The 20,138-nt window shown below is 41.8% G+C and overlaps 1 protein-coding gene across 4 annotated transcripts; it reads right to left on the reverse strand.

Moving 5' to 3' along the window:
- Positions 1-4,650: 4,650 nt before the first annotated feature.
- On the reverse strand, positions 4,651-16,266 carry LOC146498767 (uncharacterized). Of its 4 annotated transcripts, XM_085138985.1 has the most exons (5): positions 13,902-16,266; positions 12,424-12,528; positions 9,650-10,246; positions 5,770-9,312; positions 4,651-5,375 (listed from the first exon to the last, which is right to left on the reverse strand). In XM_085138985.1, the coding sequence occupies exons 2-4, from the start codon at positions 12,439-12,441 to the stop codon at positions 8,632-8,634; spliced, it is 1,296 nt and encodes a 431-aa protein (XP_084995111.1). In that variant the 5' UTR covers positions 12,442-12,528; positions 13,902-16,266; the 3' UTR covers positions 4,651-5,375; positions 5,770-8,631. The 4 variants fall into 4 exon arrangements, with proteins under 4 accessions (XP_084995111.1, XP_084995112.1, XP_084995109.1 ...); XM_085138986.1 differs by lacking the exon at positions 13,902-16,266 and having other exon boundaries at positions 12,424-13,114; XM_085138983.1 differs by lacking the exons at positions 12,424-12,528; positions 13,902-16,266 and having other exon boundaries at positions 9,650-10,763.
- Positions 16,267-20,138: the final 3,872 nt, after the last annotated feature.

The raw sequence follows: 20,138 nt of genomic DNA on the forward strand, positions 1-20,138 counted from the left end.
TTTAAAAGTTGTTAATTAAACTGCTAAGCAAATAAGCTACTCAGAAACACCACTGTGTTTGAGCAGGAACAGGAAGCGATACTATACCACAGAGCGAGCGAGCGAACACCAAGTGACAGCGCCACCCTGTCACTTGTTGACACTACAATGTCAACATAGTATACTCAAATAAAAGAAAGAAAAAAGAAATGTATCAATTAAGTTCAGTAAGCGTGGTGTTGTGTTTGGAGTAGTTTGGGTTACTGTCCTGGAACTGTATGTGAAGCACACAGGGAACACCGGTAGCTAGAGTTGTAACAAAGATTAAATTATTCATGATGGGGTTTGCTATACACTGGCAGAAAACTGCAGAGTAAACGGTGAAAACCATGAACCCAAATCACGAGATCCTTGAATTACATCTTTTTTATCAACAGAAACTCCAACAAGTCTGTGACCAAATTATGACTTTAATGACACGAACAGTCCAGTCCAGCAGGTGGCGCTAATGCACCTTAGAGCTTTAACCGCCAATACACCCAAAAGAAGAACAAGAAGAAGCCGCGTTCCCGCTTTATGGCCTTTTTCTTTCAATTTAAGTTCGGGTAGGGCTGCCACGATTAGTCGACTAGTCACGATTACGTCGACTATCAAAATCGTCGACGACTGATTTAATATTCGACGCGTCGTTTGAAGCTTTTTAAGATCACAAAAGACGCAGGAATAAGTAGTAGGATTTAAGAGTGTAATAACGGACTGAAACAGAAGATGGCAGCACTGCATGTACAAGGATGCCAGCTGCCGTTATGTATATATATATATATATATATATGTATATATATATATATATATATATCATACATGATTCCAAACAAATGTTTGGAATCATGTATGATTTTCGTTCCACTTCTCACGTGTTCACCACTTTGTGTTGGTCTTTCACGTGGAATTCCAATAAAATTGATTCATGTTTGTGGCTGTAATGTGACAAAATGTGGGAAAGTTCAAGGGGGCCGAATACTTTTGCAAGCCACTGTATTGTGTTGTTGTGGTCTTCATAAATAGTAGTACAGAAAAGCTTCAGCTTACCTGTTGGTTGTCCTTCACCTCTCTGTCGCTCCCTCTTTCAGGTACAGCCTCTACTCTGCTGTATCCATGTTCACTCCTCACCTCACTGCCATAATAACTGTCATGCTGTATGCCCTGAAGTCCAGTGAAGTGCATGGTAGAAATGATTGCTGTAGCGCTTGTGTTTGAAATATTCCCAGTTAAAACGAGTATTTTAATTTCCCACCTCCTATTTTATTGTTTTCAGAAACAGCTTGAGGAGGACAAGACGTTTGTTCTGCTGACGATGACGACAACAATGAGGAAAAAAATACAGAGGATTTTTTGGAAGATGACAAAGAGACAGATATCCATGATGTGTCTGGGTAAGGCTCACATACAGGCACACACGTAGTTCATCTTCATCCAAGTGCTCACACCAAAAACCCAATGTGTGTAATAAACATTAAAAACCCTTTCCTTAAAATAAATGATTTCCTGCTAGGTGTTGTGCCTGTAGCATTTTATTAATACTTTACTTTTTCAAAGGATATGTTGATAATGCTCTGACAAAAACATCTTAGTTTAACACACTTGTTCTTTTGTGATATGGAAGTGATATGGTGGTTCATTGGTCTTATCATAACAAGAGGTTTGTGACCTTAACCCCCACAAAAGACCTTTTTTGGTGTTTCCTCTAACCTCAGAATACCTGCTACTGACCAAGGCAATAATGGATAGCAGGAACAGTTTACTATTTGGCCTCAAGGACTGGCATTACAGTGTCCTTTTTTAGGGGTCAAACCTTGTTGGTTCTGCCATAATGGCAGGGTCAGTCGTTGAACCTGTTATGTCTGTATGTCTGGCAGCCCCACCCAGTAAGCTGTAGTTTTGATGCTTTTTGGGGGGGGGTTCGGGTTTCTCCATGAGGATGTTTGCAGGGCAGCGTTTGGAGCCATGGGTCAGTTTTGTCAAGCTCAGCACAAAGTGTGCAACGAGAATCCCACTGAGGACAACCACTGGGGTAATACAGGATACCAGCATGCTGAATTAGGCAGTGCATTGTCTGCTGTAGATTCAGTATCAAAACCACCCCAGATCAAAAAAGTTTCTAAACAGAGAGAGAAAGTTACATATAGATTTTATGTCCTGGAACATTATACCCACTTTGAACTGAAATATTAGGGTGACCATATTTGACAGTATTTCGTCTCTATCCGCCACTGTAGAAATTTTAACAACCTCCGTCCGATTTCCAATTTACCCTTCATTTCTAAGATACTCGAAAAAGTGGTTGCAGCTCAACTTCATGTACACCTGGTTAATAATAATATCTACGAGAGATTTCAATCTGGTTTTCGCTCATGTCACAGTACAGAAACTGCTTTACTTAAAGTCACTAACGATCTTCTAATCGGAGCTGACTCTGGTCTTCTCACCATTCTCGTCCTTTTAGATCTGAGCTCAGCCTTCGACACCATTTCTCACTCTGTACTTCTAAGCAGACTTTCCTCTCTCGGCATCTCTGACACACCCCTCGCCTGGTTTCAATCATATCTCCTCGACCGTTCCCAGTTTATTCAACTAAGATCATTCCGCTCTCGTCTATTCCCGGTCACTTCTGGTGTACCTCAAGGCTCAGTTTTAGGCCCTCTTCTCTTCATAATATACATCCTCCCTCTAGGTACCATTTTCTACAAATTTGATCTTCAGTTTCACTGTTTTGCTGATGACACCCAGTTCTATCTGTCTTGCAAACCTGATTCCTCCCTCCCACCTTCCTCCCTTACAGAATGTCTATCGGAGTTAAAATCCTGGTTTACCTCTAATTTTCTAAAGCTCAATGAGGATAAAACTGAGATCCTCCTTATTGGCACCAAATCCAACCTTTTGAAGACGAACCATTTCTCACTCACAGTCGATAACTCCACAGTTTTCCCTTCTCCTCAGGTTAAGAGCCTTGGTGTCATCCTAGACAGTTCACCATCCTATAAATCTCACATCAATAATCTCACCCGTTCTGCCTACTTCCATCTACGTAACATTAACAGATTACTTCCTTCTCTTTCCACCCAGTCTACGTCCATTCTTGTCCACAGTCTTGTTACCTCCCGTATTGACTACTGCAATTCTCTTCTGCATGGTCTCCCCCAAACATCCCTCCATAAGCTTCAACTGGTTCAGAGCTCTGCTGCTGTTCTTCAGGAACTTCACTGGCTCCCAGTGAAATTCCAGATAATATTCAAACTTCTTCTGCTCACCTTCAAGGCCATTTATAACCTCGCTCCTCCTTACCTTTCTGACCTGTTAACCACCACCTGTTCTGCCCGCTCACTTCGATCTTCTTCTTCTATCCAGCTTGCTGTACCTTCCTTCCGCCTCACCACCATGGGAAGCAGAGCTTTCAGCTGCTCTGCCTCCAGAAATAAGAAACACTGGTTCTCTCCCCCAGTTTAAATCCCAACTCAAAACTCATCTGTTCAAATCTGCATATTCACTGTGAATCCACTGTTTGTTAATTTTATCTTGTACTTTTGTTTTATTGTTCTTATTCTGCCGTTGTTTTACTAAGTGTTTTATCCTATTGTAAAGTGTCCTTGGGTGACTTGAAAGGCGCTCATAAATAAAATTTATTATTATTATTAAATTCATCTCATGTAAACAATAATTGGCGCACAGCGTGATGTGAAAAGTTCCCTTGTAGCCGGGCAAAGTAATGCTAACGTTAACTTTAATAATACCTGCTGAATAACTTCAATGTCAGGCTGTGTCAGCTGTGACAGAATCTGTTCCAGCTTTTCTGTCATCTCGACCCCTCAGCTACCACCTTTGAGATGATGGTTTTGTGATGATAACGTTACTGTTAGTTAACATTGACTCGTACACAAAACGAGTTGCCTCCACTTAGTGTGTCTTCTTCCGAAGTATGCGACAGCTGCCAAATATATCAGCAGATTCTCTCCTGGTAGTTTTGAAAAAATCTGCTCGAGCTTGAGCCCTCAGCACTACCACCTTTCAGATAACCGTTTAACCTGTAGTCTGCGACACCTGCCAAATATGTCAACAGAGTCTCGCTGGGTAGTTTATAAAAGTTAGCTACCGAATTTGCCTGACAGGAAAATCAGTTTTAAATAGTGGGGACCAAAAATAAAGACCAAAAGATTCAAGCATCGAAATTCGGTCCGGTCTGCCAACGCTCCAACTGCCAGCAGATTTCAGGGTTTTTTACATCCCCCACTTTGCCATGCCAGATGTGCCACCTCCTTCAGCCACTGAGCAAGTCTTTTCATGATGTTGTGTTGACTGCTTTTCTACAAACAAGTAAAATATAATGCCTGCAAACTGTAGTTGTGTACTGTCTATGGGGAAAAGTGTCAAAAATATGTGGAACCAAAGATCCACACATCCAGATACCACATTGGTCTTTGCTGTTCACTGACAGGTGAACTGACTGTGTTCATTTTAAGCAGTTTGATTGGTTAGAAATGTTAGACACATATTTATACTTGTTTAAATGCATTGTGTTATGCAAAAAGCTTTATCTTATGTTGTTACCTACAACAGTAGTTCTGTATTCTTATCTTGAATGTTTTAATTCAAGATTTTAATGTTTTGTACAACATTTGTTTTTTTACTACGTTCTGTAAAAAGTGAGCGTCAAATGTGAAAAGTGGTTCGCATCACTGCATTAACCGGGTCCTTTTGACTGTACTGGGGGCTGTAATTCACATAGTCAGTGTCATGTTGCCATGAATATGATCTGAAACCAGCAACTGAGCCCATAAACCCATCACTCTCTTTCCTGTACTTTCTCAGATAAAGTTGGCATTAGAAGCATGTATTTTGTTTAGTTATAACTATGAAGGCTGGTGTAATTATATTGAGTACTGCTACTGCAAATCAAAATAAAAAAATCTAAGGTTCATTGAGATGTGTGAACTTGTAGTACTTTTTCATGTTGAGACTTAAAGTTTCCATTATTATTATTATGTAGTATAAAATTTAGAGTGTCATGACAAATACGTTAAACCACATAATTTATGGAAATATGCTATAATTTAATGACCAATACATTAATTGTCTTTAGTGTATAGAGATGGTGGCATTTGGACTTTGATCGATTATTATGTGCAGATGAACTGACTGAAATTTTGTATGTATGCATAACTTAAATACATACTTTTAAATATGTCACTGGCAGGACGGCTCTTTCAGGGTATCATCATAAGTTGAAAGAGATTTCCAGTGATGGTCCATCTCTCTAACAACAATCTTCTTTTCCTCCTCGAGTCTTCTTACTGCCATGATGATATCGAATGCCTTTCTCTTTGCTCTAAGGCTGACAGAGTCTGAAATGCATTTAGAGCAAAGTTAGAGATCAGTTCGCAAAGAACATCTGAAGTCGTAAGTGATTTTAGGTTGACAGCTGAAGCTTGTGCTTCACGTGTGCTTGTTGTTGCTGCTTAGAAGAGATGAGATAGTTGCACTTAACATAAAGTCATTGTGCAGTCAGCATCAAATTTTTGAATCTGTTTTTGCTCAACTTCTGCCCACTCCTTTACATCACTGACACAGTCATCCAGTTGACTGTCAGTCACTGCCAACTGAAGCTGGCTTAGAAGAGCTTTTGTGGCCCACATTAAAAAGTTGGGATTAAAAAACAAAGCATTAAAGACATGTTTACTCCAAATATTTAGAACACAGAAGAGTAAGCATCTAAAATTACAATACCAATATCATTACCTTCTGATATTGGTGGGTCAGAGAGGTGGCCATAAGAGTTAGCATGTCTGTCCTGCAAACAAAGGAAACGTAATGTTACCATTTTCTCTCATCATAGTTAGACACTTCAAATCTAGTGCAGGATTTGGCCTCCTCGCATGCTTTGGACTAATGTTTGTGGTAACTGCAATCCTTGACAGAACGACACTGCTCCACCTCCTCCCCTAGTGTCAAACCAGCCCCATCCTGATATGCTCCACTCCATTTCACCTGGATATAAGCACACACACACACACACACACACACACACACACACACACACACACACACACACACACGGAGAGAGAGAGAGGCAGAAACAAAGAGACAAACAAATAAGGGCAGCAGGAAGTACATATTTAAAAAAGACTGACGTGGTTCTTAAAAGTGCCTTTGGGAGATTTTCAAAAAGCAGATTTAGGAAGCACTAATAGGCTGATTGATGAAGTCATGCGCCCAGGTTTGGGAATTCCTTCACACTAGCATCTATCCCAGGAATACATGAATCCCAGGACATGAACCAAATATGATCAAATGAACGAGGGCTCATTTAGCTCTGATGGAAGCGTAAAATGTTGCTCACAAAGGTGTATGAAATGATCTGAAAGGGAGATTCCCTCCACTTTTCCAAAGTGTTGATGTATGTTAAGCACTGAAAAATCATCAATTCATCAGTTTTTTAAAGTTAAAAGTTTTTACATGTTATTTGTTCTAAAAATAGAGCCGACTTTACATAGCATGCCTTCATGCTTGTTAACATGCACATGTGCTGTAACCAAAGACTGATTTGAAGTAATAGATATAATATAATGAAGTATATACTTTTATGTTAATTGCATTTTACTTTCATTGATATAATTTTTATGAATTTTGGTGTCTATGTTCTGTGTGTCATATGACAATAAAAAGATTTTTTTAAACAATCTGCTTTGAATCTAGTTTTTTATAATAAGTAGAAATCTTATGTTATGGTTGACGAGGAGGACTCACACGAAGCGCCTTGAGGCGACTTTTCTTGTGATTTGGCGCTACATAAATAAAATTGAATTGAATTGAACACGCAGGAATCCGAAGTTAGAAGCTCACAAGGAATTTATTTACATGGTTCACCGGGTGTATATACAAAAGGTGCAGAGATAGTGCTATGTACAAAAGTGCGGGGACAGGGCTCCAGGGAAATCCAGGGGAAAAGGCACTCGCTCCTTTCAAACAATCCACGCACACAGTCAGGCTCTCTCTCTATGACACTCACCACACAGGATACAGGTAAACAGTCCAGGGATGCGAGTCAGCAAAGAACAGCAGTCACTCCCTGGCTTAAATGCTGGCCACACTAATGAGGCTCAGGTGTTTCTTCCTCCGAGGGGCGTGGGCTGAGGGCGTGAACCCGCAATGAGGTTCAGCGAGAAAAAGAACGAGAGAGAGAGAAAGGCAGAAACAGCTGATCAGCGCCCTGCTGACCCTCCTGGCTGTGACATTTTAACCCAAATGTTAATTGTAATATAACCCTTGTGATGGGTTCAAGTTTCGACCCAATTTTTGGTAACCTCAGCTTGGTCAATTGAACACAATTTTTGGACAGTTATCGTAACTCAGTGTGCTGGGTCAAACCAGTAACCAAACCCTGTTCAGCTGAAAAAACCCAACGTTGGCTCGGTCCATATTTGACCCAGCGTTTGGTTACAAATTAGGTCATTTTTAACCCAGCATGTTTTGTGTGGCATATTTGAACTGGGACGCTCTCAACCAGTTGTGTGTGCAGTAATTTAAAGACTTTTTAAAATTACTTTTCATGTTTTTTGGCTGAAATTGTGCCTAAAAGGGATTGGATTATAATAGTTGGTGATTTTAATATTCATGTGTGTTGCCCTGATGGTCTGCTTGCTCAGGAGTTTTTTAATTTATTCAGTCATTTTACCTTTAAAGTCCGTTGAAGGCCCTACACATCAGCAGGAGCACACTCTTGACCTGGTGTTATCATATGGTTTATCTGTTTTATATTTGGAAATTGGGGATTCAGTGTTCTCTCATCACAAACCTGTTTCTCTTGTGCATGAGTTTAAAGCTCGCGCTCCACCCCGCCGCTGCTCTCTTCTCCTCCACTTTTATAAAGAAAATCTTTACCGACCCTGAGATTACTTATTGGGCCCACCCCAGATGAGCTGCTTTTGCAGTTCCAGGAAACCTGTACTCAGACCCTGAACACTGTGAACCCATTAAAAACCAGGCGCCCAAAACGTATTCCTCAGCCCTGGTTAAATGAATCCACCCGAGCAGTCAGGCGTCAGTGTAGGAGAGCAGAGTGGAAGTGGGAGAAAGACAATTTGCAGGTTTCTTTTGAAATATTTAAAGAATGTTGGAAATTAGATCAGAATACAGAGAAAATGAGAGAAACAGATATTTTTCTCAGATCATTGTGTTCTCTTTAACACTATCAGCTCTACTCTAAACAACCCTGAAAGCCTCTGCTGACACATGTAATCAGTTCCTTTCTTTCTTTGTAAACAAGGTCGAGTCTGTCAGGTCAGCAATAGTACTTCCTACAAATGACCCATCAGAGTTTATTCCATGACTGTAAACATGTTTCCATTTGTCACTTAGGCCTTTACTCTGAAATACAGGAAATGACATCATGGCTCAAAATCTTTGTCGTTCAACCAATTCTTTATTTAACATTTTTTTAACTTTATTTAATAAAATACATTCAATAAAAACAGAAAGAACAGGAAACTGATTTTTGATGAAAAAAAAGGTAACCACTGAACACAAACACTACAGAAGAACAATTTATAAAGATTAACACTGAACTACATGAACATTTTGATTCATTGCCTCATTAGAGCTTTAAGGAGAGCCGATCTGAACTCTGTGGAGCCTGATCTCCAGGGTTTTAAGTTGGACTCTGAAACCAGAAGAGGATGTTTCTCTCTCTTCAGATTCACTGTCGTCCTGTGATGGGAACGATTTCAGCGCTGCGTGATCGCTCTGATGTTTGCACAGAGCAGATAATGAAGTGAATGTTTTGCCACATTGGTAACAGTGAAACAGTTTATTAGTAACGTGGGATCGTTTGTGTGCAGAGTATGAACTGAGATTACTGAAGCTCTTGTCACACTGCTCACAGCTGTAGTTTCCTTCCATGTGTGTACGTACATGCTCGTTACAACTACCTGAACATGAGAAGCTTTTGTCACAGTGTCTGCACTTGTATGGTTTCTCTCCTGTGTGGACTCGTTTGTGTGTTTTAAGGTTACTTGTAGTGGTGAAGGATGACCCACACTGATCACAGAGGTGCTTTTTGACCCCACTGTGAAAGAGTTCATGTCGTTTTAACTCAGTTGACGTGGGGAAGCTTCTCCCACATTCTTTGCAGTATTTCAGTTTGTCTCCAGTGTGTCTACGTTGATGTATTTTTAGGCCGGCTTGCTGACTGAAAGTCTTTCCACAGATGTCACAACGAAAGTCTTTCCCACCACCACAGCGATGACAGGGTTGAGAAGTGGATCCATCTGTGTCGCTCTGCTTCTAAACAAAGACACAAAGACAGTGTAAGTCAGTCCTTCAACACTCGCCTGAAATAACGAGCATCTCTGCAGACGTCCAATTACATTTTACTGCTTCGATTAACACACTCAGTTTACTGGGCTACAATAACTACAATACTACCACCATAATACTACAGTAATACTTCTTTAATATTACAGTAACATCTGACTTACACTTAAATGAAATGAAAATCTGAATAATGGCTCAGAGCTACTCTTCGGTGCAGTAGAAGTGCTAACATGCTAACACAATTTAATGAGCAGACTTGTTCCAAACAGTCAGACTGAACTTACAAGATAAAAATAAAAATACATACCTCACAGTAACTGCACTTGTAGAGTCTCTTTCTGGTGTGGATCTGTTGGTGTCGTCTCAGGTGAGGCGGAGTTTTAAAAGTCTTCTCACACAGGTCACATTGATAAGGTCTCTCCTCAGTGTGGGTAAACATGTGGCGTTGTAACTGCGTGTCTGTTGTAAAGTATTTGCCACACTGATCACACCAGTACACATCTTCTCCGGAGTGAATGTGTAGGTGTGTATTTCGGCTCCATAGCTGGCTGAAGGTTTTTCCACAGATGTCACAGCTGTATGCCTTATTTCCAGAATGGGTAACTAGATGCTTCTGTATGCTGCTACTTTGAGTAAAAGCTCTGCCACACTGATCACAGCTGTAAGCTTTAACTCCACTGTGGATGACTTGGTGTGTTTTTAGGGCTTTCTTCCAGGAAAACGACTTTCCACACAAGTCACAGCTGAACGGTCTCTCTCCAGTGTGGATTAACTGATGTTGTTTTAGTTTAGACTTCCCAGTAAAATCCTTCCCACACTCGTCACAGGTGTTTTTTTTCTCTCTCTTTCTTCTGTGAGGTTTGTCGGCCTCCTGAGAGCGCTGACTTCTCAGTCCATGTTGGTCCTGCAGTGACAGAGATACAAACAGAGGCAGTGAGTGAAATGCAGTCATTAAACAAACTGAGGCTTCAAACTCCCTCCATTAACACTGGTTTTAAACCTGAAGGGGGAGTGTGGCACCAAACACCTTAAAGGTCTCTTATCCCCACCTACTGGTAGCAGTAACACATTACATCAAACCTGGTGTTAAAAATAATTAATCATTGTTCAAACAATCGAAAACCATGCCCATCTCTCCTACTTGTACACAAATATTAATGCTAACACTCAGAATAGTAATAAATGTTTACCAGGTCTGCACTTTTTTATATTTCCTGTTGCTGTTTCCTATTATATATTTCTATAATAAACCAAATGTAACAGTTACTAGCTTGACTCAGTGAAGGATGATGTCAGAGTCTGACTGTAACCTGAAGTTTTTTTTTACTTTTACTCACTACATTAAAAAAAATCAGTATTTTCTACTCCTTACATTTTCAAAACAGGCTTGTTACTTTTGGTTTAATTCATTTGAGGGGAGTTATTTCATCACGCATCAAAGATCTAATCAATTTGAGCCTAAACAGTAACATATGAAATCCAATCCCGATCATGTACTAACAATAAGAGATTAAAGAGGCAAAACTGTGTGCCGTAGTCAGGGGTTAAAATGGGCCAGCGTTTATGTTTTTTGGCACAGAATCTGAACAGGTAGGGCTGTGCGATATGACCAAAGTCTCATCTCCCGATATAAGACATCTATCGTCCCTGATAACGATATAAATCACAAAAATGTAACATTTTCTGTAACTTCTGTGAATCTTGGGCAGCTCGACTTAAGTGAAGTGTTTCCAGCTGTGCGTCATGTAGCCGGAGTCGAGTGTTTTAACCGATGCATGAAACGATACATTTTTAGACATAAGTTGTAACGGCGCCGTTTTCTTTGTGAGTATTTATTACACGGCGTGCTGCGGGGAAAAGCCTGTTCTAACGTTTGAGTCTAAGGTTTATTTTTTAGCACCTGGCGTCTTTTTTACTTCTCAGCCGTAAATAATCTGCTCTTTAACGTGATTCAGTTTATTTTGAAAAGTCTCAACAGGATCTTGAGCTTTATTGTGAAAGGTTTATGTGGAACATAAACAAGCGGACACGCATAAAAACAGGCGCTTGTCTGTCCGTAGTGTGGTTATATTAAATATAAGAGAAAGAGAGAACTTTAAGAAATTATTAATAACTACAATGACATCAAAACATGAAAAAATATTGCTGTAAACAGTTTATTTTGCGACACCACGAAACAAACGATAGCGTAAAATGAAACGATGTTTTTATATCGTCATCTGACATATATCGTTATATCGAACAGCCCTACCTGCAGGTGCTAATAAGTTGCGGTCGCGTTATTTCAACATCTAGCTAGCAATACAGAAGACAAGCGAGAATAAATGGAGTAATATTTTATATGTGGCAGGTAATTTCAAATGCAGCGATTCTATCAGCCCAACAAACATCAGCAAACACACAAACTGTTTGTGTGCAGTTTGTCTCACAATGTGATTTAAAGACTGCAGTAAAATCCTCTGCAGGTCAGTGCAGGATAAGCAGGTAAGTTTACTGTACTGTGATGGATTTAAAGTAATGAACAGTGTGTGACTGGTGCACAGAGACTGTGGTGCTCATGTCAGAGTTAGGTTACATCAAGTGTAGCAGTGTAGATTAACTTGAACTTAAGCTCATGATGCTGACATTCATTCACTGAGCTCCACCCACATACCAACAGTTTAGTGTCTAATATAAAGACAAGTGTACTGTCAGTGCAGAGAATGGAAATCAGCCAGGACAACTCATGAAACATCTGCTGACATCTGGATGAATTCACAGAGAGCAACAGGTCAGCTGATCACAGCCTGCACATTAAAAAAATCTACTGGAGCTTTCAATAGAAATGATTGTGAGCTGTGACTCTTTTCCCCACACTGAGCCACTACAGCTGATTTTAGGGTTGAATCCTGCTGAATCCCACTTTAACCTCCTCCCTGCTCATTTTGATGTTTAGAGGCAAAGTCACCGTCTAAGATGTATGCATTGTTTACATCTTTTTTACATTACATTAATATAGCACAAGGTTCAGTTAGTTTAGCATAAAACATATATCAGTACTTTAGCTTTAATGGAGTATTTCTTAACACTAGTATCTGTCACCTTCTTTGTCGAACTCATTGTTTTCTCTGCAGTGGCTGAGCTGAGTCCAAGTAGCTGAAATGTTCCTCTGCTGCTCCGTCAGACTCTTCTCCTCCTGCTGATCAGCTGGGACACAAAACAGAACTTTGTTAGGCTCCACACTGCACTGAAGACTCAAAGTGTCTCATATGTTCATCTGAGAGTACAAACAACAAATTTTAGCTTCTCTGGGTGGGCAACTTGTTTTAAACAAAGACAAAAGGTTTGAGCACTGATACCAAATTCAGCAGTATGGCACACCAGTACCAGGAGAGCAATTCCTCTTTAAAAAAGGCCCTGGCCAAGAACGAAAACAGAACAATCGATGGAGCTGCATAAACGAGCACACATACGTGTGCCGTGAGAACTGATCAGGTGTGCCGTGGAAGATTATCCTATCTGAGTGGGTGTAGAAATCTGAGCCATGATCTGAGTAACCCTCATCACTCAGTCACACTCCGATTCTCTACTTGTATCAAGTCCATTGCACTACTTTCAAGAATTCTGCAACCTGTTCTCTAATGTGTGCCTTCCTCCTCTTTGTATATACTCCTCTTATATGTTATTTATTCTTACTGTCTTACTATTTATATGGTTTTCCATGCACAGTTGGTGTGGAGCCCCCACAATTTAGCTGGAAATGTACAAAGACAATAAAAGACTATTCTATTCTATTCTATATATCTTTGTTCCTCCATTTCAGTTTTGTTTAGAGCTTTAAAAGATCTGCAGTACATTTAAATGTGATAAAATTAGAACACAGATCCCCTCTTAGGGTTCGAGGTTGTATTTGTTTTAAAAATGCATCTCTGGTATCTCTGGCCTATCATTATTATTTTGCTAACAGTTAATCAGGCTCATTTACTGAATACTGATCAGAATTTATCAAATCATCTTTGAAATGATTTTAATAACAGGCCTCTCAGAGTGAGGCCAGTTTTTACAGTCACATGCCCTGTGGGCCGACACAACTTTGCGCTGATAAGACAGCTGTGTTTTAGCCTGGAATACATTTATTTTTACATTTCTCATAAATGGATTTCATTATAGCACTTTTACCGCCAACATGTTGGGTCTTTTGGAGCCGGAAGTGACCTTATATGGATGAACTGTGATGCTAGCTAGCTAGCTAGCTTGGATAGCACGCTGCATTCATAAACTGTGCAGGTGCCACAGAGATGCTAAGTAGCGCTTAGTAACAGACTAATAAAATAACAGAAACTCTGATTACAATGAGCTCATTTAAAAGCTTTGTTCTAATAAAATTATTTTCTTCTCTGTGTTTTTGCTGATATCTTTCTGTGAATTAGTTTTAAGCAGCTTAGTTCAATTTAGTCAGATTTTTTTTCAACTGGTTCACAAAACCTGAGAACAGACACCGAGGAGAGCAACAGAAAGACTCATTCAGGAGCTAAACTCAAGATTAACTAGACTCGGATTAATGTTAGCTCGGTGCTTACCTTTAAATCAGTCTTGACAATAAACTGAGAGAAAAACGCAATAAAGCGGGAACTCGGCTTCTTCTTCTTCGGCTTTTGGATTTTTTGGCGGTTAAAGCTTTAAGGCGCCTTACCGCCTCCTGCTGGACTGGACTTTTCATATCCTAAACATCAACAATTGGCCACAAATTTGTTGGAGTTTCTGTTAATGAAAAAGATGGAATGCAAGGATCTTGTGATTTGGTTTCTTTGTTTTCACCATTTACTCTACAATTTTCTGCCAGTGTATAGCAAACCCCGCAGCTCAAATCAATGAAGAATTTAGTATTTTTAAAATATTGCTTAAGCTGGAACCAGCAGCTATGTAGGCCCAAGTTTTAATCCAAATATGTGATAGAAGTTTACCACCAGGAGAAGCAGACTGTAAATAAAAGACTGTGCTACTGAAAACCGCTACTTTGGATTGTAAATATGTTTCCATTTGTCACTTCTGTATTTGTATATGGCTCAAACTATTTGTTATGAAAGCAAAACAAACAAACTGATGTTGTATAAAATGATTCAGGATTATTTACTTCGAGTCCAGAAATCATAGCTGTCTCATCAGATCCAATTGTGACATTAGCTATAATTTCCGCGGAGGGTATTTGGTTCTATATCAGCGGTCCCCAACCTTTGTTGCGCCACGGACCGGTTTATGCCCGACAATATTTTCACGGACCGGCCTTTAAGGTGTCGCGGATAAATACAACAAAATAAAACTAGTACTGGTACCAAAAAAACAGAAGATTTATTCATAACACACGTGAAAAGACCCAGGAAAACCGAGTTAACGATAAAAACGATAACAAAATAATGCAGAAAACCGATAAAAACCATGAAAACCATACATTTCACACCTGAGCCTCAACTCTCGCGGCCTGGTACCAAACGACTCACGGACCGGTACCGGTCCGAGGCCCGGGGGTTGGGGACCGCTGTTCTATATGATTCAATTCAATTCAATTCAATTCAATTTTATTTATATAGCGCCAAATCACAACAAATGTCGCCTCAAGGCGCTTCATAGATACAGAGAAAAGCCCAACAATCATATGACCCCCTATGAGCAAGCACTTTGGCAACAGTGGGAAGGAAAAACTCCCTTTTAACAGGAAGAAACCTCCGGCAGAACCAGGCTCAGGGAGGGGCGGCCATCTGCTGCGACCGGTTGGGGTGAGAGAAGGAAGACAGGATAAAAGACATGCTGTGGAAGAGAGACAGAGGTTAATAACAGATATGATTCAATACAGAGAGGTCTATTAACACATAGTGAGTGAGAAAGGTGACTGGAAAGGAAAAACTCAATGCATCATGGGAATCCCCCGGCAGCCTACATCTATTGCAGCATAACTAAGGGAGGATTCAGGGTCACCTGGTCCAGCCCTAACTATATGCTTTAGCAAAAAGGAAAGTTTTAAGCCTAATCTTAAAAGTAGAGATAGTGTCTGTCTCCCGAATCCAAACTGGAAGCTGGTTCCACAGAAGAGGGGCCTGAAAACTGAAGGCTCTCCCTCCCATTCTACTTTTAAATACTCTAGGAACAACAAGTAGGCCTGCAGAGCGAGAGCGAAGTGCTCTAATAGGGAAATATGGTACTACAAGGTCATTAAGATAAGATGGGGCCTGATTATTTAAGACCTTGTATGTGAGGAGCAGGATTTTGAATTCAATTCTGGATTTAACAGGAAGCCAATGAAGGGAAGCCAAAACAGGAGAAATATGCTATGTTATGAATAGTAGCAGTAAAATCTTTCCCTGATCTCCACAGAGGAGTATATACAAAGAGGAGGAAGGCACACATTAGAGAACAGGTTGCAGAATTCTTGAAAGTAGTGCAATGGACTTGATAGAGAATCGGAGTGTGACTGAGTGATGAGGGTTACTCAGATCATGGCTCAGATTTCTACACCCACTCAGATAGGATAATCTTCCACGGCACACCTGATCAGTTCTCACGGCACACGTATGTTTACTCGTTTATGCAGCTCCATCGATTGTTCTGTTTTCGTTCTTGGCCAGGGCCTTTTTTAAAGAGGAATTGCTCTCCTGGTACTGGTGTGCCATGCTGCTGAATTTGGTATCAGTGCTCAAACCTTTTGTCTTTGTTTAAAACAAGTTGCCCACCCAGGGAAGCTAAAATTTGTTGTTTGTACTCTCAGATGAACATATGAGACACTTTGAGTCTTCAGTGCAGTGTGGAGCCTAACAAAGTTCTGTTTTGTGTCCCAGCTGATCAGCAGGAGGAGAAGGGTCTGACGGAGCAGCAGAGGAACATTTCAGCTACTTGGACTCAGCTCAGCCACTGCAGAGAAAACAATGAGCTTAACACAGAAGGTGACAGATACTAGTGTTAAGAAATACCCCATTAACCCTTTAAGGCCTGTTGGAGCAGGAATGCTCCGTTTTGCGTAACAATTTTAAAATCCCGGTAGAACTGCACTTAAGCTAGCGCAATTATTTTATTTAGGAATAGTTGTCCTTACATCTTATGCCATCAGCTTGCCCTTGGTCACGGTTTCCTTCCACATATGTGTTTGCAAAAGCTGCATAAAAAGCACTTGCAGCAAAAAACCATAACATACCAGAAACAGACTTTGCCGATCCGATCAGCTGTTCATAACACTTCCTACGTTGGAATAGATGTCAGCGCGAATTATCGCATGTCCGACTTTACCTGCCAAAACCTGCCTTCAGGGATACCAATACTGGTGTTTTTAAAAGTCATGTGTGACTTTATTGTTTTCTGTATTGTTTCTGGGATGCTTAGAACTTAAATTGCACTGTTGGCAATAGTTTATTTTGATGCACATGCTCTTTGTTTTGCAAATTTGCATTATAATATTTATTTTTGTTTTTCCTGCAGTATATAAAAATCTCAAAAATACTCAAAACAAATTTCCTGTGGTTAGAAACAATGTGCAACTTTTTTGCATTTACAGGTTTGAGGGATAAACCTCTGAAATTTCTCTAACTAGAAATATGTGTAGAAACAAAACCAAACAAAAACAACTTAAATTTTTTTGTATTTTATTGCAGTTTTTTGCAATTCATGTAGTTACTATGGACTTAATGCATACATAACATTAAAATTTGGGATATAATGGTCATATTGATGTATAGCAACTTGAAATGTTCCCAACAATGGCATTAAGAGCATGTAAGAATATAAAGATAAGCTCTGACAATCTTGGTTCTCTAGTAGGTGTTAAAGGGTTAAAAGATGAAGTACTGATATATATTTTATGCAAAACTAACTGAACCTTGTGCTATATTAATGTAATGTAATAATCATTTAATAATACAATGCCTACATTGTAGAGGGTGACTTTGCCTCTAAAGAGGAAAATGGGCAGGGAAGAGGTTAAAGTGGGATTCAGCAGGTGGGGAACCCTAAAATCAGCTGTAGTGGCTCAGTGTGGGGAAAAGAGTCACAGCTCACAATCATTTCTATTGAGAGCTCCAGTCGATTTTCTTAATGTACAGGCTGTGATCACCTGAGCTGCTGCTCTCTGTGGATGTACACACCTGAATTCAACCAGATGTCTGCAGATGTTTCATGAGTTGTCCTGGCTGATTTCCATCCTCTACACCAGGGGTGTCAAACTCAATTGCACAGGGGGCCAAAACTCAAGGCACACTTTAGGTCGCGGGCCAAACAAGATAAACATTTATTGAACACACTTAAACAATGTTTTTTTTAAAATAAATATGAACAAAAACAGACAGGAATATTATTCCAGAATAAATAAATAAATAAATAAAATATTTTGACCTTCATAAAAATATATCCTGTCAAAATTGTGCAAGTTAGAAATATGAACATGCTGCCAAAAATAAAAAAAAATAAATGAAAGCATACACAAGGTTTGAGCTGCATGTAGACGGAGCTGGGCATTGCTGCAGGAATGGAACTAATAGACTGTGTGGGCCATTCAGTGTCGTACTTTGCCTTGAGTGTATCATTACACTGCAGCTCCATCTGAATCTGCACAGGTGCAGTTTCCACGTAAATGGGTTGAGAAGCAGCTCGAAATTCTCTTTTTGTGCTTCACAGTCACCAAAGCGCTGCGAACTCAGTGCGCTCAGTTTATCAGCAAAGTGCACCGACTTGGTTCAACATTACTTGGCAACAGTGAAAGTGAGGCAAGTTGCACTGGTGCATTTGTGACAGCTTCACTTGAAATGCCTTCACTGCATCATACATGCCATGTCCATAAACTGACAGATTTCCTTGCTGAGATCCAGAGTTTTCCCCAACTAAGCCAAAGGACCTATGTATGATAAGGAATGTCGGCAAACTCTGAATCTATTTCCCACATAGAAGACTGAAATTGACGGTGATTTAAACCTTTAAACTCAAATAAAATTTACGGTTTGCGTTAGGGCTGTTCGATATAACGATATATATCGGATGACGATATAAAAACATCGATCGTTTAATTTTACGATATTGTTTGTTTTGTGGTGTCGCAAAACAAACAAAAAACCGTTTACGGCTATATTTTTTCATTGTTTTGATGGTCACTGTAGTGGCTATATTAATTTCTTAAAGTTCTTTCTTTCTGTAGAACTTTCTATGATCGGGTGGCACCGCCCACCAGGCGTGTGAAAGAAAGAAGAAAAAACCCAGACCAGGCCGCCTGGCCACCCTTTGTGCGGGTGTCCGCTCCCCAGGCTCCGAAAGCCTTGCCAACCCTTGTGATTGGGTGGCACCGCCCACCAGGCGTGTGAAAGAAAGAAGCAAAAACTCGGTCTGGGCCGCCTGGCCACCCTTTGTGCGGGAGTCCGCTCCCCAGGCTCCGAAAGCCTTGCCATCCCTTGTGATCGGGCGGCACCGCCCACCAGGCGTGTGAAAGAAAGAAGAAAAAACCCGGACCGGGCCGCCTGGCCACCCTTTGTGCGGGTGTCCGCTCCACAGGCTCCGAAAGCCTTGCCAGCCCTTGTGATCGGGTGGCACCGCCCACCAGGCGTGTGAAAGAAAGAAGAAAAAACCCGGACCGGGCCGCCTGGCCACCCTTTGTGCGGGTGTCCGCTCCACAGGCTCCGAAAGCCTTGCCAGCCCTTGTGATCGGGTGGCACCGCCCACCAGGCGTTTGAAAGAAAGAAGAAAAAACCCGGACCGGGCCGCCTGGCCACCCTTTGTGCGGGTGTCCGCTCCCCAGGCTCCGAAAGCCTTGCCAGCCCTTGTGATCGGGTGGCACCGCCCACCAGGCGTGTGAAATAAAGAAGAAAAAACCCGGTCCGGGCCGCCTGGCCACCCTTTGTGTGGGTGTCCGCTCCCCCGGCTCCGAAAGCCTTGCCAGCCCTTGTGATCGGGTGGCACCGACCACCAGGCGTGTGAAAGAAAGAAGAAAAAACCCGGACCGGGCCGCCTGGCCACCCTTTGTGCGGGTGTCCGCTTGCCAGGCTCCGAAAGCCTTGCCAGCCCTTGTGATCGGGTGGCACTGCCCACCAGGCGTGTGAAATAAAGAAGAAAAAACGAAAAAAACTGGACGGGTCCGCCTGGCCACCCTTTGTGCGGGTGTCCGCTCCCCAGGCTCCGAAAGCCTTGCCAGCCCTTGTGATCGGGTGGCACCGCCCACCAGGCACGTGAAAGAAAGAAGAAAAAACCCGGACCGGGCCGCCTGGCCACCCTTTGTGCGTGTGTCCGCTCCCCAGGCTCCGTAAGCCTTGCCAGCCCTTGTGATCGGGTGGCACCGACCACCAGGCGTGTGAAAGAAAGAAGAAAAGAAGAAAATACCCGGACCGGGCAGCCTGGCCACCCTTTGTGCGGGTGTCCGCTCCCCAGGCTCCGAAAGCCTTGCCAGCCCTTGTGATCGGGTGGCACCGCCCACCAGGCGTGTGAAAGAAAGAAAAAAAAACCCGGACCGGGCCGCCTGGCCACCCTTTGTGCGGGTGTCCGCTCCCCAGGCTCCGAAAGCCTTGCCAGCCCTTGTGATCGGGTGGCACCGCCCACCAGGCGTGTGAAAGAAAGAAGAAAAAACCCGGACCGGGCCGCCTGGCCACCCTTTGTGCGGGTGTCCGCTCCCCAGGCTCCGAAAGCCTTGCCAGCCCTTGTGATCGGGTGGCACCGCCCACCAGGCGTGTGAAAGAAAGAAGAAAAAACCCGGACCGGGCCGCCTGGCCACCCTTTGTGCGGGTGTCCGCTCCACAGGCTCCGAAAGCCTTGCCAGCCCTTGTGATCGGGTGGCACCGCCCACCAGGCGTGTGAAAGAA

This window comes from Neolamprologus multifasciatus, chromosome 17 (assembly GCF_963576455.1).
Source record: "Neolamprologus multifasciatus chromosome 17, fNeoMul1.2, whole genome shotgun sequence".
NCBI lineage: Eukaryota > Metazoa > Chordata > Actinopteri > Cichliformes > Cichlidae > Neolamprologus > Neolamprologus multifasciatus.